The following is a 27986-nucleotide window of genomic DNA, read 5'->3' as shown; positions in this document are numbered from 1 at the left end:
CATCTTGTCTGTGGCTGGACTAGCTCTGGACTACGTTTCCCAGAGTCCACAGTGGCCCAGCGTTAGGTCTCTCTTGACGTCGTGGCGAGATCTTTAGCTCCGCACGGACCCGGACGCGACCAAGGGAAGGCAGAAGGTGAGGGGTCTGGGACTCTGGGGCGGGGACTGGGCGTGTCCAGAGAGCCTTGGGTTTTTGCGCGCTGGCTGCTGAGGATGCGAGAATCTTTATGTGGCTTTGTGTGTCATAGTGTGAGCAGATTGTGCGACTGTGTGCCTTACTGGGTGTGAAATTGTGACTGTGTATAAAGATGTGGAGGTGTGTCATTCTGTGGTTGTGTCCTTGTGTGTCCTAAGAGCGAATATCTGGTTGTATTTGTGTGATACTGACCATTTGTTCAGCACCAAGTGTGTAGCTGTGAGGCGCCTGTGACTCCAGTGCTCTGACAGATTGTGACCCCAGACAGTAATTATAACCTCAGCCTTCCCGTGTAACACAGGGATGGGGCATGAGGTCCATTCTTCTCTGCTCACCCTTGCCTGTGCGGGAGAGTTGGGCGATGAACCTTTAAAAATGACCTGATCCCTCACGATTGTTTTTTCTTGATTCTTCTCCAAGAGATATATTGAGAGAACTACTGTTGAACATTAAAAAGCCAGGTTCTGCGTCCATCAGTTTTTCTTCTTTCCCTGAAACCCTTGTTTTCCGAGATGTGTGGTTAAACACATACACAAGTAATTCAGCCAAATGTGAGGACTAATTGGCTTTATTCAACTTCTGAATCCGGCAGTATCCCATCTACCAAGTAGCTACTCCAAAGGGTTGTACAAAATGGAAGTTTTTTACAGGCAGTAGGAAAGTGGGACAAGGAAGTTATTAGCAAAAGAAAAGAAACGATTGTTTTAGGCCCGGACATCTTTTAGGGGAAGGGAATGGCTGGGGTCTTATCATGCAGATTAGCTCACCAGGGCCAAGCAGGAAATTTCAGATCCATTTGTTTAAAGAGCACATTTTCTTGAGAAACATTTAAACTGGAATTAAGTCTTGGTTTGTTGTTATGGGACACATGACTCCATTTTAGGCTTTTTTTTTTTTTAACACGTGCTTTCCTTTACTTCTGAAACTTCTTGCCTAACAAAGCCCCACACCACCATTCACCTCCAAGTGAACTGGAGTCCTGTATTTGCCGTTGGAGTCAATTACTGAGTGCCATGAAGGTAAACCGAAAGGCCCACACTTTCCATATTCCCTGCACACCTTGTGTTCATCTAAATGTTTTAAACTTTTCATTTTAAATACTAAAAAATAAAAATAAATACTTAAAACTGTTGCAAAAATAGAATTCCCATATACTCTTAACCCAGCTTCTCTATCAAGACCAGGAGATTAACAGATACACTAATAGATACTGATATTGTTGTTGTTTTTTTACTGGGTGCAAGCTTGCTCTGCTCACCACAGGTAGGTCAATGAATCCAGTAGATGAGGTGCTGAGGCAAGGAAGAGACTTTAATCGGAGCAGACCAACCGAGAAGATGGCAAGCTAGTGCCTCAAAATAACCATCTTATTCGGGTCTGGATGCCAGGTTCTTTTATAGATCAGAGAGAAAGAAGCGATGAGGAACTAAAGTCCAAAGACAGAATAGAAACGGAGATGCAGGGGGGAAGTAAACTGAAAGGGCCTTCAGTCTTGCAAAACATCTCCAAGGGAATGTTCAGCCTTCAGAAGTGAAAGTGAAGTCGCTCACTCGTGTCCGACTCTTTGTGACCCGTGAACTGTAGCCCACCAAGCTCCTCCGTCCATGGGATTCTCCAGGCAAGAATACTGGAGTGGGTTGCCATTTCCTTCTCCAGGGGATCTTTCCCACCCAGGGCTCGAACCTAGGTCTTCCACATTGCAGGCAGATGCTTTAACCTCTGCACCACCAGGGAAGCCCTTAAATACAAGAATACAGTCTCTCAGAAAACCTCCTATAGAGACACAGAACTTAAGATCCAAGTACTGACGTCAAAGATTTCGAGGGAGGAAAGGAAGCCAGGTTGAAAGAAGGGGGAGGAGGCGGGAGAGGGCGAAAGGGGTGGCCTTAGAGTCGTCTCCTGCCACCTACAGATACTCAGGCCTTATGGGACTTTTTCCTGGGCCTCCAGAGAAGGGAGGCCTGGAACTTGGCCCTACCAGAAATCAGACCAGACCAGAACCAGAATTCGAGTTCTCTGTCAAGAGGAGGTGATCAGTCTCCAATCCTCAGCTCAGGCTGAGGGCCCTTCGACCAGATTCCTGCGTCCAAGACCGGGGACTAGAAAAATGGGAAAGGATAGGAAGGGTTAAGGGGAGGAAAGAGAGAGGGAAGGGGAGAGAGGTCAATAAAGTCTCTTGTTCCTTACCCGGTCGGGGCACTCTGGCCAGTTGTCCACATCAGGAGGAGACCAGGGACAAAAGGGTCCCAGTTGTGGCCACTGGGTCTGGTCCATTGGCAGGCAAGGTGGCCCCTGAGTACCCCGAGTGGTCAGGATGTCAGTCTCAGCAAAGAAGAATCCCACCAAAGTCGCCATTTGTTGCAGGAAGGAGGACCCCTTCCAGGGCCCGAAAATGGGCTCTTGTTTAACACTCAGAAATGAATTGTCCGAGCAGAAATGAATTGTCCGAGGAGACACGTGCTGACAAAGCAAGAGACTTTATTGGGAAAGTGCACCCAGGCGGAGAGCAGTAGGGTAAGGGAACCCAGGAGAATGTGTTAATCTCTTCTATTCCCAGGTGGGCAGGGACAAACTATCTCTGTCAGCTGAACAAAGGCACTTTAGTTTACAGTCAAGCAGAGGGGCAGGGTCCTCCAAGCAAGCCATTGAGTATGATTATAATAATAAAAACAAGTCAAAGAAACAGTTTCCAACATGAAGTCAGAATTGGCTTCCTCCCTGCAACAGTTGTTGTTCGGTTGCCCAGTCATGTCCGACCCTTTGTGACCCCATGGACTGCAACATGCCAGGCCTCCCTGTCCCTCACCATCTCCCAGAGTTTGTCCAAGTTCATGTTCAGTTATAGTTAGTTAAGTAGCTCAGTCGTGTACGACTCTGCGACCCGTGGACTGTGGGGCTCCCTCCTTCATGGGAGCTACCAGGCTCCTCCCTCCATGGGATTCTCCAGGCAAGAATACTGGAGTGGGTTGCCATTTCCTTCTCCAGGGGATCTTCCCAGCCCAGGGATCGAACCTGGGTCTCCCACATTGCAGGCAGACTCTTTAACCTCTGAGCCAAGAGTTAATAACTAATCTACAACTTTTGCTCAGATTTCATCAATGTGGCTTAACTGTTCTGTTTCTGGGCAAGGATCCAATCCAGGATCATATGTTATAGTTAAGTTGGTAACTCTCCTTAATCTTCTCTTTTAATTTTATTGTATTATTTTTATTATTTAAAAAATTTTTTGCTGCACTGCATAGCACATGGGACCTTAGACTAGGGATCAAATCCCCTGTATTGGACACATACAGTCTTAATGACTGGACTGTGGGGGTGGGGGTGAGTTACTTACTAGGGCTTCCCAGGTGGCTCAGATGGTAAAGTGTCTACCTGCAATGTGGGAGACCTGGGTTCAATCCCTGGGTCCTGAAGATCCCCTGGAGAAGGAAATGGCAACACACTCCAATACCTTTGCCTGGAAAATCCAGTGGACAGAGGAGCCCTGTAGGCTACAGTCCATGGGTTGCAGAGAGTCGGACATGACTTAGTCTTTCATGACCTTGACACTTTTGAAGAGAACTGGCAATTTATTTTGTAAATTCTGCAACGTAGAATTTACAGCCTCAATTTGAAGTTGTCTGACACTTTCTCATAATTAAATTCAGGGTATGCAGCTGAGGCAAAATGAAAGTCACTCAGTCGTGAAAGTCGCTCCATCGTGTCCAACTCTTTGTGACCCCATGGACTGTACAGTCTCTGGAATTCTCCAGAACAGAATAATGGAGTGGGTAGCCGCCATTCTCTTCTCCAGGGGATCTTCCCAACCCAGGGATCAAGCCCAGGTCTCCTGCATTGCAGGCAGATTCTTTTTACCAACTGAGCCACCAGGAAAGCTCTATTGGGAGACTTAAGATCAATTTGTCTCATTATTAGCAATGTTAACTTTAATTTGCCAGGTTTCTTCACTGCAAAGTCATTCTTTTTTAAATTACAGTTAATGTGTCTTACGGAGAATTGCTTTTTAGTCTATATGCTGTTTATTATCCCACTTTAACCTACTACATCAATTGGTAATTCTTGCCTGAAAATTTATTACCAGGTATTTTCCAAATGCTTTTTTTTTCAGATCCTGTTATTCATTCTATATTTATTCATTATAATTTTGTTAGAAATAAAATTTCCTTCTCCCCATTTAACTTACCAACTCTCTGGATTTAAGTACTGTAGGTTATAATCCTATACTATCACTATTTTATTGCTGAATTATCCCAAATTTGACCACTGGAAAATCCTTTGGATTGGCTTCTGTATCCTTTCAGTGTGTCCGCTTGATGTATTTATTTATTTTTAGTATTTCCTTATTTTCCTGCACTACAAGATGTTCCAGGTTGATACTGTACCTTCCCAGCCCCAGTCCTGAAATCAGCAAATTTCTGAGGGATCTCTGGCTCCTTTTATGTGAAAATTATACTTAGAAACCAGGATTAGATGTACTCATTGCAAATGGGATGCTCTTGCTTCTTGACTTTCTCAGATATGAAATACATGCATTTGTACTCACATATCTGTATTTGTCTTTATGAAGTGACTTAGCAGCAGCAGCAGCATACTTATATAGATAATCCATGATTTCATATGCTCTCTCCAGTTCAGTACCACAGCACTTCTAGCCTTCTCCATTTCCTTTTCTGGAATTCCTTTCTCTGACAGTAAAAAAAAACTTGGCTTTCATTAACTACATATATTTATTTATTTTCTCAGTCTTAAGTAGAAAGTAGTTAAAGAATTGCTAACCCATATCCCCAAACCTCATACAGTACTTTTTGTACTTAGTCTTACAGTCCATAGTAAAAATACAGTTGTTGTTTATTCACTAAGTCTTGTCCAGCTTCTATCCATGGTACTTCCCAGGCAAGAATACTGGAGTGGGTTGCCATTTTCTTCTCTGGGGGATCGTCCCGACTCAGGGATCGAACCCACGTCTCCTGCATTGGCAGGTAGCTTCTTTACCACTGAGCTACCAGGGAAATCTCCCAAAATACAGTACCTAACCCAAAAAATGAATAAAAATAGTTTTCCCTGTACCTTTCTACATTACTCGTTTGTAATATACCTGAGTTCATTTGATACTGTATTTTATTTGGGGTTCCCAAACACACATCACACATCTTGGTTGATTTTAATTATTTTTTGAGTATGTGAAACTTTAACATATTGTGAAAGACAGAATTAGATCAAAAGGGCTACTCAGTTATTCCTCCATCATTCCATCTCTTCTAATTCCATTCTCCCATTCTTTCCACACTGTTCCCAGTCACCCATTGTAGGTAACCAACCAATCTCAGTTTGTTGGGGGTTTAATGGTTTAATATACATAACATAAAATTTTCATTTTAATTCTGCTGTTCAGTAGCATTAAGTGCATTTACATTGTACATATATACCACATTATGTGTATTGGTTTATCTATCCATGAGCGCTTAGGTAACTAACGTCTTTTCACTTTTGTGAATAATGCTGCTGTGAACATGGGTTTACAATTATCTGTTCAGGTCCCTGCTTTTCCTTCTTTTGGTTATATATACAGAAGTTGAATTGCTGGATCACATAGTATGTTTATTATTTTGAGGAATCACCATACCATTTTCTAAAAGAGCTGCATTGTTTTATTAATACATTCCCACTGGCAGTGCACAAGGGTTCTGATATCTCTACATCCTTGCCAGTGCCTGTTTCTTTCTGACTTTTCTTTTTTTTTAAAATAATACCCATCCTAATGAGTGTGAAGTGGTATCTCATTATGGTTTTGATTTTTGTGAATTGTCCATCTCTTTTTCCTGTTTACTTGCATGGTGCTTTTTTGGTTGGTTGGTTTGTTTGTTTGGGGATTTTTTTTTATGCTTTGTCACATGTTTAAAAATTCTTTACACATTAGGAATATTAATTCCTCATCTGTGATGTATGATGCAAATGTTCAATATTTTCTCCCTGTTTGACAGCTGTCTTTTGACTTTGCTTCCCTGGTGGCTCAGCAGTAAAGAAGCTGTCTGCAATGCAGGAAACCCGGTTCTGTCCCTTGGTCAGGAAGATCCTCTGGAGAAGGGAATGGCAACCCACTCCAGTATTCTGGCCTGGGAAATCCCATGGACAGAAGAGCCTGGCCAGCTACAGTCCAAGGGGTCGAAGAGTTGGATACTACTGAGTGACTAACACATACTTTTGACTCTGTTTATGTTATTTTTTTTTCCATTGAATGTTTTTATTTTTATATAGTCAAATTACCAGTAATTTCCTTTATTGCTTCTAGATTTTGAAAGCCTTTCTTGATCTCAGAATTAAAGGAGAATTTACATGTGTTATCTTCTAATAATTGTAGGGTTTCATCTTTTACATCAAGCACCCTGATCCATTTGGAGTTTAATCTTGGCGTATGGATTTAATTTTGTATTTTCTAAAGGGCTCTATAGTTTTCCTAGCACCATTTATTAAAAATTTTCTTTGCTCCAGTGATTCAAAATGTGATCTCTATCATATACTAAATGTCCATATATACTTGGTTCTCTTTATAGGCCTTTGGGTCTCTTCCCCTGGTTTGTCTGTTTATGAACTACTGCCATACTTTTTTTAATTAAAGAGGCTTTATGGTACATTTTAATATCTAGTACAGTTACTTTCCTGATGTTCATTTTTTTACCGTCAAATTGTTCTGTTTCTCTTTTATACCATCTCTGCAGCAAAGAGTTCTGTTGGCATAGACCTACATCTCTCTTTTTTTGATAGATCATATGATAATTCTATTTTTATTTATTTATTTTAAATTAACTTTTATTGGAATATAGTTGCTTTACAATGTGTTAGTTGTACAGCAAAATGAATCAGCCATACATACACATATATCCTCTCCCATTTGGACTTTTTATAATGAATTCCTTTGGGTCAGACATTAGACATTTATTAAGAATTGCAAATACGCAAAATCCTAATCTAGAACACAGGGAGATAAAATACTTTTAAAAAGTGAGTCTCTATTTTTAAATTACAGATAATGTAATATGGGAGATAAAACTGGTATACAAATGTCCAAAGCAAAGGATGATAAAGGGCACTAGTTCACTCTGCTATTACACTGTGTGAATTCTTAGGAGGAAGATATTTGTATGACCAGAGAGCAGTCATTGTCATGTCATCATATCTAAGTCAAACTGATCCCATAAGAACTCTGAGGAGGTGAATTGAGTCACCTGTATTTCCTGCAATTTTCATTCTAATCTTCAGAAATCCAAAATATGACAAGTGGAGCAAGGTGCCTCTATAGCTGTTCAGAGAACCCTGAGGCCAATAGGGCAGGTTACAAAAACATCATAAACCCATCTGGCAAGAAGAGCTGAAAGGAAGCATCACTTATACACAGGACTTGGCCTCAGTGACTTTTAGTTCTCTTCCAGCCACATAAATGTAGTTACCAAATCAAGAAGTTTGCAACTATTGGGAACTGACCAAGTAAAAATAACAAAAGCCATTCTGTGAAAGAGAACTGCTTTTGAATATCCTGAGCTATTGTTTCATGTTCAAAGGAAGATTCTTAGGAAAGTACTTTCTTTTTCATCTGCTACTTGTCAGAGAAAGTGATGGCACCCCACTCCAGTACTCTTGCCTGGAAAATCCCATGGATGGAGGAGCCTGGTAGGCTGTAGTCCATGGGGTCGCGAAGAGTTGGACACGACTGAGCGACTTCACTGTTCACTTTCATGCTTTAGAGAAGGAAATGGCAACCCACTCCAGTGTTCTTGCCTGGAGAATCCCAGGGACGGGGAGTGTAGGTTATATTTTAAAATTAATGCGTGGTTATTGAAAAAATACACTTAAGTAAAACTAAGAAAATTGAAGAACACAACCCAGAAATAACCAAAGTAATCTGTAAGGATAAAAATTTCCCGAGGGACTTCTACTGGCTGTCTAGTAGTTAAGATTCCACACTTCTAGTGCCTCCACTGCAAGGGGTGCAGGTTTGATCCCTGGTCAAGGAGCTAAGATCCCACATGCCTCACATGGCATAGCCAAAAAAACAAAACACACAAAACTTCCCAGATGTGTTCAGTCTGGTTTTTCTATCTTGTCTACTTTGATATATACATGTATTTTACAAACGAGACCACATGATGCCCAGTTGTTTTGTAATCTTTTATTTCACTAGCCATATCTTGAATATTTTCTGTTATGAACTACTTCATCGCTACTAAATTTGTGAGTACTCAGCATTACCATTTTATAGAAATCTTTCACTTATTTAATATGCTGTTGTCTGATTCAGAATCTTGACCATTGCCCAAGAATGTATATACCTCTCAGTGTGTAGATTTGGGGTTGATTTTAGACTGGAAAAATTTATGTTTATGTCCATAAAGCTCAATACATATAAAAATATGACATACAGGGAAAGTTTCAAGTTACATCAGAAATTCACTTAGTAAAATATCGGTGTCACGTGAGTATTTTGACAGAGGTATAAATTGGCTTGTCAACAAAAGGAATAACTAGTTGTCAATAACCATAATAATCAGTGATCAGGAAGTGATGTTTTAAGAAATTTTCATCTTAATACAGTAGTTTCTTATTTATATGTAGGTTTTTTTGTGTTTAATTATGTTTAGAAATTATTGGGGGGCTTTGTGTTAAAATGTGGTACGTTTTATTTTTCCAAATTTTAAATATTGGGAAAGATGCTCCTAGTTAGAGTTTTTACTCAGGATGATTGCTTTTTCAGGAATAGGTTACTGATGTTAAGGTGACAACACCTATATAGATCTACTCATGACTGGCAATGTCTCCCACTACCCTTACCCACTACCCCTACCCCAATCCAGTCCAGTATTCTTGCCTGGGAAATCCCACGGATAGAGGAGCCTGGCTGACTAGTGTCCATGGGGTGGCAGAGTCACGACTTGGCGACTAAACAACAGCTACAGGGGACTGGAAAATGTCATCTGTGTGCCCAAAAGAGAGGAAAACTGGAGCTTGAAAAACTGGATAATGGTGAAACTTTAGTAATTAAATTAGTAAGGTCTACCACACTGGCTAAGACCCATTTCTTTTTCTGTGTATAGAAAATTGCTTCTGGATATTAGGTGTGAATTCTTTTTAGAACAAGGAAGACATCCTGGGCTGTGGAGAGAGACTGACAAAAGGCCTGTGCATAGGTGAGTGAGTATGTGCATGCGTGGTCACTTCAGTCGTGTCCGACTCTTTGCAACCCTAGGGACTGTAGCCAACCAGGCTCCTCTTTCCATGGGGTTTTTTCAGGCAAGAATACTGCCATCGGTTGCCATGTTCTCCACCAGGGGATCTTCCTGACCCGGGGATTGAATCCTCCTGCTTATGCATCCTTTACCTGCTTATGCATTTTCTTTACCACTAACACCACCAGGCCCAGGTGAGTGAGGAGATGCAGACAACAGGAAGCCTTTTATATGAAAGCTTACGTCCTCTGTGGGAACCAGGAGCTCTAAGTCAGTCCCTCAGTGGCTCTAGAACTACATAGATTAAGCTCCTTCAGTATACAAGTTCCCAAAGGCACTTCACTGTCACTCATCTCATAGTTCATACATACTTTAGGTCTTCTGGATCGCTCTTCCATATCTCTGTCCTTTATCTTCAGAATTCATCTTATCTTCAGGTCTTCTACCTTTTTTATTCCTTCCTTTCACTCTTCTGTAGGCAGTCTTATTTAGTATCAGAGCTTTAAATATCAACTGAACATCGGTAACTTCCAGTTTTATATTCTTGCATTTAGACTTTCTCTGAACTCCAAGATCAAACAGCTAATGGACATTTGGCATTTCCACTCGGATGTATAGTAATCATCTCAAGGATTGACGTAAAAGGTAAAACAGAACCTGTAATTGGTCCAGCCAAACCCGCTTCTGTCATAGTCCATTGTGTTAAAAAATGGCAACTTCATGAGAATTCCTTGGTGGTTCAGTTGTTAAGCCTTGGGCTTTCACTGCTGTGGGCCTGGGTTCAATCCCTGGTTGGAGAACTAAGATTCTAACAAGTCACATGGTGCAGTCAAAAAAAGGGCAACTTTATACTTCTAGTTGCTCAAGCTAAAAACCTTAGCATCTTCTTGGCCTCTTTCTTTTTTTTTTTTTGAAATACCTAAAGTCAGCAAATCCTGTCAACTCTTCCTACAGAAAATATCTAGATTTTGATCAGTTCTCATCACCTCCCCTGCAACCATACCACCCTAACACAAGCCCTTCATCCCTTGCCAGGATTACTGCAGTAACCTTTTCACTGGTCTCCCTGCTTTGGCAACCTCACACACACACACCTACCCCCTTCCCCTGTCGTCTTAGTCCATTTTTCCATGAATGATCCCTTTTTAAAATATATACATATATATTTATTTACTTATTTATTTATTTATCTGGCTTCTCTGGGTCTTAGTTGTGGCATGTGGGATATAGTTCCCTGACCAGGAATCGAACCAGGCCTCCTGCATTGGGAGCCTGGAGTCTTGGCCACTGGATCACCAGGGAAGTCCTGAGTGATCCTTTTAAATGAAAATTAGATTATGTCAGTCCTTGGCTTAAAATGTTTCAGTGGCTTCCTGTCTTTACTTAAGAATAAAAATCAAAGTTCTTACAATGGCCTATAAGCCCCATGTGATCCAACTTCCATCTTCCTCTCTGGCCCTCTCCTTCTCACTCACCCCATTCCGGCCACTCTAGTCTCCTTCCTCTTTGTTGTCAGAGAAACCTGCTCTTGTCTTGAGGCCTCTGCATTTGTTTTTCCCTCTGCTAGTACTGCACTTCCCCTAGATATCTGTGTACCACGTGTCATCTTCCCAGTGAAAAGCGTCCTCGGGCTGCCCTTCATTCCCCCAACGCTCCCTGTCTCTCCTTAACTGTTTTATTTCCTTCCACAGAACTTTGACCTCGTTACATATAAACAGGAATATCAATGTCAGTGTGTCAATATTTGTTACTTTTTCCATTAGAACCTGAGATCTGTGGGAGAGGGGCTGGATTTGTTATCTTCCTTACATGTAGAACCATGCCAACTGAGGTAGGAACTCAGTAGATAGGAAAGAATTCCTGACTCCTTTTTCTCTCTCTGCGTGCATATCAATCAGATGCCAGAGCCTGTTGATTTTACTTCTCCAACATCTTGAATTCATCCCCTTCCTGTTTCCGCTGTCACTGTCTTGGGTCAGACCCTTTGGGAAAGGACAATCACCTTTACGCTGACCTCCCTGACTCCAGTTTTACTCCTCTCCACGAAAATAATCTGGCCATATTGGCCCTATCACTTCCTTCTTTAAGTTCTTCAGTGGCCTTCCATTAATTTCTGGTGAAAACCAAACTTTTATATATTTGATCAGTACTCATTGGTCACCTTTACCCTTCAGTCACTGTGGCAGGTGCCATTCACAGTGATGATGAGACCTGTCCTCATAGTTAATGTTGTAAGCATTATCTACATGCATTATATAGTGCATGCATGCTCAGTCACTTTGGTTGTGTCCAGTTCTTTGTGACATTATGGACAGTAGCCCACCAGGCTCCTCGGTCCATGGAAGTTCTCCAGGCAAGAATACTGGAGTAGGTTGCCATTTCCTACTCTAGAGGGTTTTCCTGACCCAGGGATTGAACTTAGGTCTTTTGCAACTCCTGCATTGTAGGGAGATTCTTGACCGCTAAGCCATCTTCCTCTAGATTCTAGAATTAATTAAATTTAAATTCAGATTAACTAAAATTAAATTAAGACCTCAGTTCCTGGGTCAGACTAGCCACATTGCAAAGGCTTAGTTTGCCACATGTGGCTATTGGCTGTGTTATTAACAGAACAAGATATGTAGATTTCCCCCATCACAAAAGTTCTATAAGACAGCACTGGTCTGAACTCTGCCCCAAACTATACAAGTTATTCCCAGTATTCTCTACTCTCCAAACACACCATCTACATTTGGTCCACTGTTTTTTGCCACTACTCCACTCTGCTCAGAGTGCTCTTCTGTCCCTTTCCATGTGTGTGCACTCAATTATGACCAACTCTGTGTCACTCCATGGATTGGAGCCCGCTGGGCTCCTCTGTCCATGGCATTTCCAGGAAAGACTACTGGAGTGGGTTGCCATCTCCTTCTCCAGAGGATCTTCCCAACCCAGGGACTGAACCCATGTCTCCTGCTTGGCAGGTGGATTCTTTACCCCTGAGCCACCTTCTGTCCTTTTTTTCTCTATTAAATTCTCTGATTTTTAGGCCCCAGATCACATTCTGAAATCTTCTTGACATCACCCCCCAATGATTTAGTCTTCCTTCTGACTCTCCTCACCATAGTAAGCTCTTTGCCTCTCTAATTAGAACCAGCCTCTTAAAAAAAAAACAAACCTGAATTATGGGACTTCCCTGCAGTTCAGTCATTAAGAATTAGAGCTTCCATCCAACTGCCATATACTCTTTACTGCAGCTGTCTTGCAGAGCACTTAAGAGTTACTAAGTACATATTTGTATAATGCTAGATGAGGTTATAATAATTCTTCACATGAGATTATAAATTTTATGTATGCAATGACTATATCCCCCAATGCTGAGCACATAGTATGTGATCTATAACTATTTGTGAATAAATGAATAATTTTAACTTCAATAAAAAAAGAATCTGAAAGTAAAGATAATTAAAAAAAAAAAAAAGAATCTGAGTTTCCACTGTAGGGGTTGCAGGTTTGGTCCTTGGTCAGGAAACTAAGATTCTGCATGCTGCTCAGTGCGACCAAAAAAAAAACAGACCAAAAACCCCCTGCATTCTCCTAATTTTGAAGCAGGCTGCTCTCCCACCAACCTCAGCAGCTGCCAGCCACAGAAGGAATCTTATTCTTCAGGAAAGCGGTGGAGAGGGCTTAGGTGGAAAATAAGGATTGCCTGGCCAAGCGGCTTCTAGGAACGGAGTTCTCACTCAGGTCAGTACTCTGGATGTGCCCGTATGCTTGTAAGATGCCTGTATTACTGTGGTTTCCTTGCTCCTATCTGGTTAGTCCAGCTCTGGCTGGAAGCTTTGACAGAGCCCCTCGTATGGATGGTGTGGCCGCTGTTTGGACTTGGAAGGAGAACGCAGAGCCAGGGACATACCCAGAAGGTTTTGCCTGTTGAGCCCAGAAAAGCTGGAAGACTTTGTTTAAGGATGTCTTTTTCATATGGTTTGACTTGCACAGATATGCTCTGCTCCTAGCCCGCAGGTCCCAGCCTGTAGCTACTGTCCTCACATGAAGGTTGCGTGAGTCTGTGTTGCAATCTTCCTTGCCTCAGCCACAAAGGAAGGTCTGCTTGGAACAACTGGGAGCTGTCTAGGCCCCATCTGGGGTATAGATTAGCATTACAATAGGTGATGCTATCCCAGTCTCTGGGACAGAGACTATCCCAGCCGGAACCCCACCTGCTGAGATGCTTGGATTCTGTGTGAATGATGGAGCACATTCACCTTGATTCCATCTTTCAGTTTCCCTATGGTCTAGGAAAGGGCTGGGTTTTGTTAACTCATTAGTTCTTGGTATTAGTGTTGCTTGGGGGATCAAGGAGGTGGCAAAAGAAACCAAGCAGGGACCCCAGAAGTACAGTTGTTTTAAGCTTGTCTGTTTAGGTGGTTTATGGCTAAATAAAAAAAAAAAGTCACTCAGTTGTGTCCGACTCTTTTGAGACCCCATGGACTGTACAGCCTGCCACACTCCTTTGTCCATGGAATTTTCCAGGCAAGGATACTGGAGTGGGTTGCCGTTTCCTTCTCCAGGGAATCTTCCCAACCCAGGGATCAAACTTTGGTCTCCTGCATTGCAGGCAGATGCTTTACCATCAGAGCTATTGCTGCTGCTAAGTCGCTTCAGTAGTGTCCGACTCTGTGCGACCCCATAGATGGCAGCCCATCAGGCTCCCCCGTCCCTGGGATTCTCCAGGCAAGAACACTGGAGTGGGTTGCCATTTCCTTCTCTAATGCAGGAAAGTGAAAAGTGAAAGTGAAATTGCTCAGCCATGTCCGACTCCTAGCGACCCCATGGACTACAGCCCACTGGGCTCCTCCATCCATGGGATTTTCCAGGCAAGAGTACTGGAGTGGGGTGCCATTGCCTTCTCCAGTCAGAGCTACTAGAGAAGCCTAAATAAATGCTGTCTCTAATTAAGCTCAGTTTATGAGATGTGCCCCTTCTCTTTTTCAGGACTCTTCACTTGTTCAACAGAAGAATCTAAAGAAATCCAAGCAGGACAGGTGGTTCTAAAAGCCATGATCCAGGTAAGTGGAAATTTCCTCTATTCTTGAAATAATATCGACATTTGTGTTCCTTATCCTGAAATTTTCCTGTCTTGCTTGAGCCCCATTCAATAACCTGCTTTCAGTTCCTCCAATGCAGGGAATGAACGATGATGCCCCCCCGCCCCCACTTCTGGTGGCCCTCTTTCTCCATCAGTGTTCTTACCAGAGCACCAATGGAGCAGAAGTATATTCTCTTTGAGAGAAATACAAGAGCTGCCCTTATCAGAACCGTGGCTAAATAGAGCCAAAAAGAAGATAACCTTGACCTTTTTCATTAACCCAAGTAGTTTATTTTTTTTCTCTTTGATTTTTAAATGTCACCCCTCATAAAAATCATAAAAAATTTCACATTATCAAAGAATATATATGAAAACATATCTATAACATGCATGTGATATAAAGAATAATAAAATGAATGTTGATATATTCATCACTCAGCTTAATGTACCATCTGAGGAACCCCTCCCACATCCCTTCACATATACTGCCTTGCCAGTGTTTTTTAATTTATTTATTTATTTATCTGTGGTTGCGCTAGATCTTCATTTTTATGTGAGGGCTTTTCTTTAGTTGTGACAAGTGGAGCTACTCTGGAGTCGTGCACAGGCTTCTCACTGCGGTGTCTTCTCTTATTGCAAAGCACAGGTTCTAGGGCTCAGGCTTCAGTAGTTGTGGCACAGGGGCTTAGTTGCCCTGCAGCATGTGGGATCTTCCTGGATCAGGGACTGAACCGGTGTCCCCTGCATTATAAGGTGGCTTCTTAACCACTGGACCACCAGGGAAGGCCTGCCTTGCCAGTGTTAATGACTGTGTTTAATTTTGTGTTTGTTGGTACTTTGATTCTTTTTTTTTTTTACTTTGATTCTTATAGTAATTTTGCCATACATAGATTCACGCATGCGTGTGTGCTGAGTCCCTTCAGACGTGTCTGACTCTTTGCGACCCTATGGACTGTAGCCTGCCAGACTTCTCTGTCCGTGGTATTCTTCAAGCAAGAGTACCGGAGTGGGTTGCCATGCCCTCCTCCAGGGGATCTTCCCAACTCAGGGGTCAAATCCGCGTTTCTTGTGTCTCCTGCATTGGCAGACGGGTTCTTTACTACTAGTGCCACCCGGGAAACCCACATGGATGCCAACTAAATAATTTAGAGTTTTTACTTTTTACTTGTATTAGAGTTTGCCATTTTCAAATTTGATGTACACTTATCATACTCTCCCTGGGGAAGGAAATGGCAACCCACTCTAGTACTCTTGCCTGGAAAATCCCAAGATTTTCCTAGCCTGGTAGGCTACAGTCCATGGGGTCGCAAAGAGTCGGACACGACTGAGCGACTTCACTTCACTTATCATACTCTATTTTTTACCAGATTTTTTTTTTCACTCAGCACAGTGTATTTTCAAGTCTTTCATGTTAATGTAGCGCTAGGTCAGCAGTTCTTAAAGTGGTCCAGGAAGACTTTGAGACCCTTTCAGGAGGTCTAGGGGCCAAAATTACTTCAATAATAATACTAACACATTATTTCCTTTTTTCACTCACAACTCTAATGAGTGTACAGTGGAATTTCCCAGAAACTATATGAAATGTGTTATCCTAACAGACTGGGGAATTCCCTGGTGGCCCAGTGGTTAGGATTGCAAGCTTTCACTACCGTGGCCCAGGTTCAGTCCCTGGGTGGGAAGCTAAGATCCTGCAAGCCATGTGGCATGGACAAAAAATAAAGTTAAGTTGACCAACAGGTTGAATGCAGAAGGTATGAAAATCTCTTTCATTCAGCCAGTCATTAAAGAGATTTGCAAAAAAATAAAACTGTACTACTAAATGCTTTTTTATTTTGACGGTTCTTTTCCATCAAATGTGTTATTTATATTAACATGTAACAGGCTTATTATTTATTTAAATAAATTAATAATAATTTAAACATTTTCTCTCTTTTAATTTCTAATGTGGTGTATATTAGTAGATTTAACCAGCATTAACAAAAGCCTTCAGTTGCACTAACACCTTTATTTATTATACATATATATAGAATTCACATACAATGAAAGTCATCCATATAAGTGTACTGTTCAGTGGTTTTTAGTATATTTGCAGAGTTGTGCAACTGTCAGCACAAGCCATTTTAGAACATTTATATCACTACCAAAAAATAATAATCCTGTTTGCATTAGCCATCACTCCCAAACTCCCCTCCTCTTGCCCTGACAACCACTAATTTACTTTCTGTCTCTATGAAATTGCCTATTCTGGACTTTTTGTATAAAGGAGTCATTCAATATTTGATCTTTTATGTGTGATATTTTTTCTCAGTATGTTTTCAAACTTCTATGATACAGCGTGTATCCGTACTTTGTTAATTTTTATAGCAAGCAACATTCCATGGACATTGTAGACCACATTTTGTTCATCAACTCATCAGTCTTTGGACGTTTGAGTTGCTTCTCCGTTTTGGCGATCATGAATAATGCTGCTGGAAACATCAGTATTACCAGTGTTTTTAGGTGGACGCTTTTCTCTGTACCTAGGAGTGGAACTTCTGGGTAGCTTGATAACTCTCTAACATTTTGAGGAACTGTCACAATTGTTTTCCAAAGTGACTACCCCATTTTAGATTCCTACCAGCAATGTAAGAGCTTTCTAGTTTCTCTACATCTTCACCGAAATGTGTTTATGGAAGTTTTATTTTTTTGTTTTCTTCCGTTTTTCATAATAGCCATCCTAATGGATGTGAAGTACCATTTTATTGTGGTCTGATTTGCATTTGCCTAATGACCAGTGATGTTGAGCATCTTTTCATATGCTTATTGGCCATTTGTATATCTTCTTGGGAGAAATCTCTTCTGATTCTTTGGCTAGTTTAAAATTAGGTTGTCTTTTTTATTATTGAGTTGGAAGAGTTCTTTATATATTCTGGATTCAAGTCTCTTATCTGATATACAAATTGCCAGTATTTTCTCTCAGTTTTATGGGTTAGATTTTCACTTTCTTTATGAAATTATTTGCAGAACAAAAGTTTTTAATTTTGATGAAATTTATTTTATCTTCTTGTTCTTTTGTTCTTTTTATTTTTGGTGGTTGGTGCCATGCCTAAGAAACCATTGCTCGACCAAGGCTGTGAAGATGTACTATGTTTTCTTCTAAAAGTTTTATGATTTTAGCTTTTACATTTATGTCTACAATCTATTTTGAGTTAATTTGCATTTAATACTCATTTATTCCAGCACTATTTGTTAACAGACTAATCTTTCCCCATTGAATTAACTTAATTGGTTTGATATGTGGTAGTCCTTAGGGAACTGGTAGAAGGTGCCTTTCTTCAAAGAGGCTTTATACCTAGGAATGTCTTACTGACTCAGTGGACATGAGTTTGAGCAAACTCCAGGAGATGGTGAAAGACAGGGAAGCCTGGTGTGGTGCAGTCCGTGGGGTCACAAAGAGTCAGACATGACTGAGAGACTGAACAAGAAGATGCCTTTCTTCAGAAAGACTTTGTACCTAGGACTGTCTCACATTGGGCAGACTTTAATTTTTCTATTTCCCCCAACTGCATGAATTTTAACCTCATTAAAAATGAGACTACCAGTCATTATGTGCCTCCTAATGAGACGCTACAGGAAGAACACAGTACAACCTCTGACATATTTATGACCCTTAAAAAAATATGGAAGTAGAGCAGCATATTAAACACTACCATGAAGATGTGATGAGCCAAATTCAGAATCTGGGAGATGCTACTGATTCAAATGTTTCTTTAATGAATAAATAGCAATAAAACTTTTTAAAGGGGCTGTTACAGATTTGAGAGATACAGAAGTCTGTAAACTAGTTTCAAGGGGTGGATTTTGTTTGAATCCTGATTTCAACAAACCAACCATCAAAAATCATTTCTGGAAAAAAAAGTATCTTCTGAGAAAATTAAGGCAATTTGAAACTTGAAACTTGATCTAGTTATTAGGAAACTGTTGTTAATTTTATTCCATGTGATAGTGATATTCTGGTTATTCCCTGGTGGGCCAGTGGTTAAGAATCTGCCTTGCAATGTGAGGGACACCAGTTCAATCCCTGGTCTGGGATGATCCCATATGCCATGAAGCAGCTAAGCCCGTGTGCCACAATTACTAAACCAGTGCTCTAGAGCCTGTGTGCTGCAACTACTGAAGCCCGCATGCCCTAGAGCCCATGCTCTGCTCCAAGAGAAGCCATCAGAATGAGAAGCCCACGCACCACGACAAAGAGGATCCCCCACCCACCGTAACTAGAGAAAGCCCATGCTCAGCAACGAAGACCCAGCACAGCCAAAACATATATAAATGAATCTTTAAAAAAAAAAATGTTTTTAAGTCTAATCTGTTAGATACTAAAGTATTTGTGAGTGAAATACTATAATTTTGTATGTGGGATTCACCTCAGAAAACACCAAGGGTAAAAAATGGAAGTGTAAGGTCCTCTTAAATGACTAAAGCAGAATAATGGACACATGGGGGCCATTATACTATACTCTATACTTCTGTGGATTTTGAAAACTTTCGTAATTTAAAAAATAAAAGTCATTTCATTTACTGGTAGTGCCTGGGTTTATTGTTTCAGGGATTGGTGACATTTAGGGATGTGGCTGTAGAGTTCTCTCAGGAAGAATGGAAGTGCCTGGAACCTGCCCAGAGGGACCTGTACAGGGAGGTGACTTTGGAAAACTTTGGCAACTTGGTCTCACTAGGTAAGGACATTGTATAATACAGGAGCAGCCAGGAAAGATGGCTGCCCGGGACTACAGCAATGGGAGGCTGTTACCCCCTCTGGCTGGAAGGGGTCAAGGGAGGAAAGACTGCCACTGGAAGATGGTGAGAGCACAAGCCATGGAGAAGGGCTGGCTAGCAGCAGGTGTAGCTGTATCCAGAACTCCTGGGTCAGAGGAGGGCGGGAGAGGAGAAAGAAATATCCTGGACTGTCTCTTCCTGCCCACTGAGGCTTTCCACCTACCAAACCCAGTGAGAAATGATAAGACCACGGTAATACAGTCCTTATGTTCCAAGTGGATCAGTGGTAAAGAATGCAGGATACATGGGTTTGATCCCTGGGTTGGGAACATCCCCTGGAGGAAGAAATGGCAACCCACTCCAGTATTCTTTCATGGAAAATTCCATGGACAGAGGGGCCTGAAGGGCCACAGTCCATGCAACTGCAAAGAGTCAGACATGACTGAGCGACTGAGCACTCACATAAGCACACACATGCAGTACAGGTAAACTGGGGCACAGCTGGGCATAGAGCAGGGCCAGGAGGGTGCGGACTGGGGAGAAGGCGAGAGCAAATGGAGAATGCAGTTTCTGGTTTCTTCATGGTGAATTTCTAGGAAGACTTACAAGTGGCTGCTCTGTCTCCAAGGGACTTGTTTAGTGCTTCATCGAAGTGCAAATGGATAGTGCCTTGGCACCTCCACCTTCCTAACCTGTGGACAGCCTCACACCTCCGTTTGTGTAACTGCCTCTCTTCCTCAGCAACCGGGGGACTGGGTTGGAGTTTGGAAACAGCATGATCATGCCCCATTTCTTTTCCTATAAACAGGACTTTCCATTTCTAAGCCTGATGTTGTCTCCTTACTGGAGCAAGGGAAAGAACCCTGGATGGTTGTGAATGATATGACAGGACCATGGTGCCCAGGTGAGTGAGGGCTGATCCAGTGGTGGGAAGTCACTGTCAATGACAGCCCTGCAGGAGTGTTAACTCATCACAGGAACTTGAGTTATTGTCCCGAAACTCCCTCAAAACCTTGCTAAGGAAGAAAATCCTGAGACATGAGGCCCTAAAGAACAGAGCATCCATTTCCAAGGGAACTTCATCCTTATCCCCATTAACTCCTTCTTGTTCTTTCTTCTCTCATGTTTCATCTCATTCCAAAAAGGAATGTGCCCCTCTTTCTTCTCCAGGGGCACCTGTTTCACCTGTTCTTAGCATCATTTTTTCTACAGATGTCTTCATTCCTTAAAAAATACTTATTTTCTTAAAACAGCTTCTTGCTTTACCTAATTTAGCAATCCATTTATTCTCTTACCTTTTGAGAGGTTAGGATGTAGAGTGACTGAGGGAATGCTCTAGAATCAGATTTTGTGAGTTCACGTCCTGGCTCAGTCACTTATTAGATCTGTGAGTTTAGGTCAGTTACTTCAATTCTCCTCTGCAAATATGATTAAAAATAGTGCCTTCCTTGTGTAGTTATTGTGGCTTCTTTATGAGTTAGTATGTGAAAATGCCCAGAACAATGCCAGGCCATAACAATCACTAAATAAATGTTAGCAAGTATTTGTAACTGGCACTTGCTCGATAGAGTTGGAGCCTTTGAATATTTGGTTATCAGTTACAAACTCCTGACTTCTTTGTGTTGTTGTCATTTATTTCCCTCTGGGAGCATTTTTTTCTCTATCTGAAGAACACCCTTAAGATTTCCTTTTGTGTAGGTCTGCTGTTGACAAATTCTCTCAGTTTCTGACCACATGAAAATGTCTTTATTCTACCTTCTTTCTTGTAGGCTATTTTCACTGAGTATGGAATTCTGTGTTGGCAAGAGTTTTTTCTCAGCCCAAAGAACTCATTCCACTGCCTTTTTTCTTCCAGTGTTGTCAATAGGTCAAGTTGTTCCAGTTTGGGGAAATACTCCATGTGTATTTAAAACTAGTGTTCTTTGGATGGTGCAGTCACCTCTTTAAGCCTTTTTATTATATGGTTTAGAGTCTTTATGTCCTTTTAACGTTCTCTGTACTTGTACTGTCATATTCGGAGAGCTGAAATAATTGACATAATTAACAGCAAAATTGTATTTTGCTACTACATACAACATTTTTATTAATAGAAAGGGGAAATGTAGGTCCTTGTTGCAAATTGTATTTGCAGTACAGTCCATCCTTCATTTTGCCACTTAGTGCTTTTAATCTTGAATTCTAGTTTTTCTGATATTAAGTGCCCTGTTGTTGTTAGTTTAAAAAATTATGGTGTATCTTTGCTTATCCTTTTTAAAAATTGCCATTTTAGGTTGTGTCACTGTAATCAGAATTAGTTTCCTTTTTTAATCAATTTTAATAGAATTTAATCCATTCTCATTTGTGATCATTCATATGTCTGTTCTTATTCCTGCTATCTTATTTTATATTTTCTGTTCCTCATTCTTTTTATTTGTTTCCCTCACATTTTATTGCCTTTCAAGCAGTTTAGAAGTACAATAACCTTTAACTTGACTTTTAAAAAATGTGCTTAAACCTGCATTTCTCTCCCCACCTAAAGACTGAAATAGGATTTTTTTCTGTTTAGTAAAAATTTTGTTTTTAAATATTTATTTGTTTATTTAATTATTTGGCTGCACAGGATCTTTAATGGGCAGTACAGGAGCTCTTAACTGCAGCATGTGAGATCTAACCCAGGGATTGAACCAGGCCCCCTGCACTGGGAGCTCAGAGTCCTAGCCACTGGACCATCAGGGCAGTCCTTCTTTCTGGTAAAGTTTTTTTCCGAAATATTTTTATTTTGAAATCATATTAGTTTAGACTTGTAGAAAATTTGCAAAATTATTACAAGGAATTCCCAAATACCTTCCACTCAGTTTCCTAGTGTTAAAATTTTATATAATCATAGTATAGTTATCAAAACCAGGAAATTAACATTGGTATAGTACTATTAACTGATTTACAGATCTTATTAGAATTTCATCAGTTTTTCCCCTGATGTCCTCCTTCTATACCAGGATCTAGTCTGGGATCTCACATTGCATTTAATTGTTGTGTCTCCTTAGCATCCTCCACTCTGTGACAATTCCTATCTTTCATGAGCTTGATCCTTTTGATGAGTTCTCTTTTGGAAAATGTCTCTCACTTGTGTTTGTCGGATATTTTCTACAGTTAGGTTGAGGTTATGCATCTTTGGCAGGAATACCACAGAAGTGATATTGTGTCCTTCTCTGTGCATCATATCAGGGATTGCAACCCCCAATATGATGTTAATATTACTGGTAGTGTTAACTTGATCAACTTGGTTAAGGTTTCTTCCACATTTCTTTCCTGTAAGGTTACTACTTTTTCAACTGTAATTGGTAATCATCTTGGAGGGAGATACTTCACAGCTACATGGATATGCTATTTCTCTTCACTTTGCCCACTATAATTTTAGTATCCATCTTGTCTATAACAGTTAATACAGTAGTGTTGCTGTGTGTTGATTTTGTGTCCCTTACTGCCCCTGCATTAATTAATTGGAATTCTTCTGTATGGAAGGGCTTTCCCTACCCCCTTTCCCATTCATCTGCTTATTCAGAGATTTACTTCTATCAGTATAGGCTATTTATTTATTTATGTATCCTATGAGTTGTAGTTCAGAAATACCATTGTTTATTTTGTTGTTCAGATTGCTCATTGGGAAAGCTTTGGCCGTTTGGGAACACCTTCAGGTTGATTCCTATGTTCTTTTGGCATTCTCTCTTCCTGTTTTTCACTACTTCCTTATTTTCTGGTGCTTACAACATATTCTGGGTTTATCCTGTATCTTTCTTGCCTCACTCCTGAAATCAGCCACTCCTCAAAGGAGAGCTGGTTTCTTTTATTGGTGGATGGTATGAAATAGTATCTTTGAAATTCTTTTTCTGAGCAAAGTAAGACCTTAAGACCTTTACCATCTTTTACTCTGCTATGCCCTAGACTAGGGGTTGGCATACTACAGTCTATGGGTCATGTCCAGCTTGTGGCCAGTTTTTGTACCATCCACAAGCTAACAATGGCTTACACATTTCTTAAGAGTTTAAAATTATATATATGTGACAGAGACTTTATGTAGTCCGTAAAGCCTAAAAAAAATTTACTATGTAGGCCTTTACAGAAAAAGTTTGCTGACCTCTGCTTGGATTCACCCCACTCTAATCTTGTTTTAGGGATCTGAAATTCTTGCTTCATACTGTCATTTTTATAATTTATAAATGTATAGTTTGCATTATTCTTAACTAATGATATAAATCAGTCATCTGCACTCTATGAACTATGGGCTAAATCTGTCCTGCTGCCTGTCTTTATATAGCCTATGAGCCTGTTGAATCCTGTAAATGCCTTGTAAGAGAGGGCATATAAATAATTCAAATCATATGCTTATGGATTTATATCAGTATTTGGCAGTACTATCTATATGAAACATTTTCACAAGTGAAATACATAAAATCTGATTACAGATCAGCACTAACTGATGCTGGAGAACAATAACCTTGAATTCCAGTTAAGTGAAATGTTACCTCCCGCAGAAAAGAATTCTGTGCTTCTCATTCTTTGACCTGTATTACCAAAAAAAAAAAAAATTATTATGCTTTGAATTTCATCAATAAAAAATATGTAGCAATTTGTTTTCTCTCTTATTACGTAAGTGCCTACATAACATCCTTATTTTTGTCTCTTGAACCACAAAGCCTAAAATAATTATCAGTTCAGTTCAGTTCAGTCACTCAGTCATGTCCTACTCTTTGTGACCCCATGAATCACAGCACGCCAGGCCTCCCTGTCCATCACCAACTCCCGGAGTTCACTCAGACTCACGTCCATTGAGTCAGTGATGCCATCCAGCCATCTCATCCTCTGTCGTCCCCTTCTCCTCGTGCCCCCAATCCCTCCCAGCATCAGGGTCTTTTCCAATGAGTCAGCTCTTCGCATGAGGTGGCCAAAGTACTGGAGTTTCAGCTTTAGCATCATTCCTTCCAAAGAACACCCAGGGCTGATCTCCTTCAGAATGGACTGGTTGGATCTCCTTGCAGTCCAAGGGACTCTCAAGAGTCTTCTCCAACACCACAGTTCAAAATCATCAATTCTTCGGCGCTCAGCTTTCTTCACAGTCCAACTCTCACATCCATACATGACCAATGGAAAAACCATAGCCTTGACTAGGTGGACCTTAGTCGGCAAAGTAATATCTCTGCTTTTGAATATGCTGTCTGGGTTGGTCATAACTTTTCTTCCAAGGAGTAAGCATCTTTTAATTTCATGGCTGCAATCACCATCTGCAGTGATTTCATCTGGTCTTATAAAGAAAATCCAACCCCTGATTCAGAGATGCAATTGAAAGTCCATGTTTAAGGACAAAAGTATATATAATCAAAACTATATTTGCCATGGACTTAAATTAGCCTTAAATTACCAAGACATCTGTACTTTAAAGCTCAGAGACCAAGAACCAGATTTCTGCTTCTTTGTACTTGGCTCTATCTTACATTTCCCTGGAAGACTGGACTCCAGAGTTAAGACTGAATAGTCATGATACATTGAGTTACTCAGTGTTTTCTTTCTGTGTGTATTAGTTTCCTACGCTTGTATACCACATTACCACAAACTTAGTGGTTTAAAGCAACACATGTATTTTCTCACAGTCCTAGAGATTAGAAATCCAAAATATATCTCACTGGGGTAAATTCAGGGTGTCCAAAGGGCTTATTCCTTTTTGTAGGCTCTAGGTAAAGATCAGTTTTCTTGCCCTTTTCCAGCTTCAAGAGGCACCTGCATTTCTTGGATCATAGCCCCCTTCCATCTTCTTCTTCTTCTTCTTTTTTTTAATGGCTACACCACACAGCTTGCAGGATTGACCAGGGAAACCCACACCCCGGGCAGTGAAAGTGTTGAGAGCTTTTTGAAAGTGTGTTTTAATCTGAAACCTGAAGAGAAAATCAGCCATGTAAAGGGTCCAGGACAGGATTCCTGACAGAGATCTAAGATGGAAAAGACCTAGATTTATTCTAGATGGTCAAAGGAGGGCTGTGGTGCTCAAAGGAGGGATGCTCAAAGGAGGGCTGAGAGTACGCAATTTGAAGATGCATTGTCCTTGGTGGAGATAGAGCAACAGAATGACTACAAAGACAAGCAGGTACCTGCTTTGCCAAACACCTGTGAACCATGGCATTGAATTTGAAATTTATTCTAAGTGCAGTGGGGAGGCTATGAAAAAGTTTAAGCAGAGATTTTCATTTAATTGACACTAGCATCACATAGTGGAAAGTATTAAAAATATAGATGCCTTATTTGTATGAAATGCCCTGAAAAGGCAAATCCGTAGAGAGAGAATTAGTATTACTCTGCCATTAGTGATTGCCAGGGGCTGGAGGGACTGGAGAATGGGGAGTGGCTGCTTAATGGGCACAGGGTTTCTTTCTTTTTATTGAAATACAGTTGATTTACATGTTTTGTTTCTGCTGTACAGTAAAGTGATTTTGTTATATATATGTGTGTATGTATGTTTTTTTCATATTCTTTTCCATTATGGTTTATTACAGGAAATTGAATATAGTGCTATACAGTAGGACCTTGTTCTTTATCCATCTTATATATAACAGTTTGCATCTGCTAGTCCCAAACTCCCAACCAAACCCTCCCCCGCTCCCCCTCCATCTCAGCAACCACAAGTCTCTTCTCTGTGTCTGTGAGTCTGTGGCATAGCGTTTTTATTTGGAGCAATGAGAGTGTTCTGGAGCTAGGCAGTGACAGTGATTGCATGACACTGGAAATGCACTCTAAACCACTGAATTGTACACTTTAAAATGATTAGATGAGAAATTTCATGTTATGTGAATCTTAACTTTGTATTTCGAGAAGTATCTACACACGTGTCTTGTGCCTACACCTGAAGATTTTGATTCAGTGTGAGGTGGTTCTTGAAGAACATTTCATTACAAGGCTTTCTGGATGATACTGTCCTCTGGCAGAACTAAGAACCACTGGTTTAACTTGTCTTCTTATTCCTTTCTGGCACCATGTGAGGTGTCATCATATCTGTGCCTTCATGTGCTTTTTAGACATTGCACAGCAATATTTGAGGCTTACACAAGCAGTTCACCAATTATGGTGATTATTTTCATTTTTTCTCTCTAATCTACTGGAAAATTTTTAAATTTCTCTAAGAGGGAGAGAACAAGTTGTATTTACTTTTTTTCATTTTGCAGACTTGGAGTCAAGGTGTAAGACCTTTCTGCAGAAAGATACCTTTGAAGTCATGTCATTCAATTGGGAGCTAATGGAAAGCCTTCAGTGCTATGATGAAGACTGGCCATATAAAGGCCAGTTTGAAAAACAACAAGTAAATCATGAGTGCTGTTTTAAGCAAGTGAAGATCACCTATGGCAACATGCCCACTTTTGAGTGTGGGCATACATCACTCACCCTACATCCCAGCAGTGAGACTGGTGAGAAATCAATTGAATGTAATGAATGTGGGAAAGCATTCAGCCGTGGCTCACACCTTATTCAACATCAGAAAACGCATACTGGTGAAAAACCCTTTGAATGTAGGGAATGTGGGAAGGCCTTCAGTCGTACCTCACACCTTGTTCAACATCAGAGAATTCATACAGGTGAGAAACCTTATGACTGCAAGGAGTGTGGGAAGGCCTTCGGTCGAACTTCAGAACTCATTCTCCATCAGAGACTTCATACAGGTGTCAAACCTTATGAATGTAAAGAATGTGGAAAGACCTTTCGACAGCATTCACAACTTATCCTGCATCATAGGACTCATACAGGTGAGAAACCCTACGTCTGTAAAGACTGTGGCAAGGCCTTTATTCGTGGCTCACAACTTACTGTTCATCGGCGAATTCATACAGGTGCTAGACCCTATCAGTGTAAAGAATGTGGGAAGGCCTTTAGACAGCATTCACAACTTACTGTACATCAGAGAATTCATACCGGGGAGAAACCCTATGAATGTAAGGAATGTGGTAAGGGCTTTATTCACAGCTCAGAAGTTACTCGACATCAAAGAATTCATTCTGGGGAGAAACCCTATGAATGTAAAGAATGTGGGAAGGCCTTTAGACAGCATGCACAGCTTACACGACATCAGAGAGTTCATACAGGTGACAGACCCTATGAGTGTAAGGACTGTGGAAAGGCCTTCAGTCGTAGTTCATACCTTATTCAACATCAAAGAATTCATACAGGTGACAAGCCCTATGAATGCAAGGAATGTGGGAAAGCCTTTATTCGTGTTTCGCAACTGACTCATCACCAGCGAATTCATACTTGTGAGAAACCCTATCAATGTAGGGAATGTGGAATGGCCTTCATTCGTAGTTCACAACTTACTGAACATCAAAGAATTCATCCTGGTATCAAACCTTATGAATGTAGAGAATGTGGGCAGGCCTTTATTCTTGGCTCACAGCTCATCGAACACTACAGAATTCATACTGGCTAGAAAGCCTTGGTGTTAGGGATATAGGGAAGCTTTATGTGGAATTCATGCCTCACTCAGTAGTAAATGCATAATGTAATTATTGTCAGAGAACCTTCATTTGTCACTTCCATTATGGAACATCAGGTAACTCATACCACAAGAAAATTCAATAAATGTGGGAATTCTTTTTGCCTCATACTCACTGTTTACTAAGGGAATCAGGGAGCTTATAATGAAAAAAATTTAATATGAATATAGAAAAGCCTCATATTACCACTCAAATTATGAGAATTCCTAATAGAAAATGACCCTATTAAAGTATTTTATGGCTGTGCC

The 27986-nt window shown here is 40.7% G+C and overlaps 1 protein-coding gene across 8 annotated transcripts; it reads left to right on the top strand.

Annotated features, from left to right (window-relative positions):
• On the top strand, positions 31-27981 carry ZNF565 (zinc finger protein 565). 8 transcript variants are annotated; one of them, XM_018063362.1, is made up of 9 exons: positions 31-136; positions 9283-9375; positions 9479-9608; positions 9969-10059; positions 13003-13137; positions 14386-14459; positions 19065-19191; positions 20040-20135; positions 26419-27981. In XM_018063362.1, exons 6-9 carry the CDS (start codon positions 14451-14453, stop codon positions 27669-27671), a joined length of 1485 nt encoding a protein of 494 aa, XP_017918851.1. In that variant the 5' UTR covers positions 31-136; positions 9283-9375; positions 9479-9608; positions 9969-10059; positions 13003-13137; positions 14386-14450; the 3' UTR covers positions 27672-27981. The 8 variants fall into 8 exon arrangements, with proteins under 8 accessions (XP_017918851.1, XP_017918850.1, XP_017918852.1 ...); XM_018063361.1 differs by having other exon boundaries at positions 13000-13137; XM_018063363.1 differs by lacking the exon at positions 9479-9608 and having other exon boundaries at positions 13060-13137.

Source organism: Capra hircus, chromosome 18 (assembly GCF_001704415.2).
Source record: "Capra hircus breed San Clemente chromosome 18, ASM170441v1, whole genome shotgun sequence".
Taxonomy (NCBI): Eukaryota; Metazoa; Chordata; class Mammalia; order Artiodactyla; family Bovidae; genus Capra; species Capra hircus.
This window is presented reverse-complemented; position numbering and strand designations above follow the sequence as displayed.

Coding starts and splice junctions, on each gene's coding strand:
- ZNF565 (XM_013971182.2), top strand. Junction 19,192..20,039: donor TGGCAACTTGGTCTCACTAG/GTAAGGACATTG, acceptor TCCTATAAACAG/GACTTTCCATTTCTAAGCCT. Junction 20,136..26,418: donor GACAGGACCATGGTGCCCAG/GTGAGTGAGGGC, acceptor TTCATTTTGCAG/ACTTGGAGTCAAGGTGTAAG.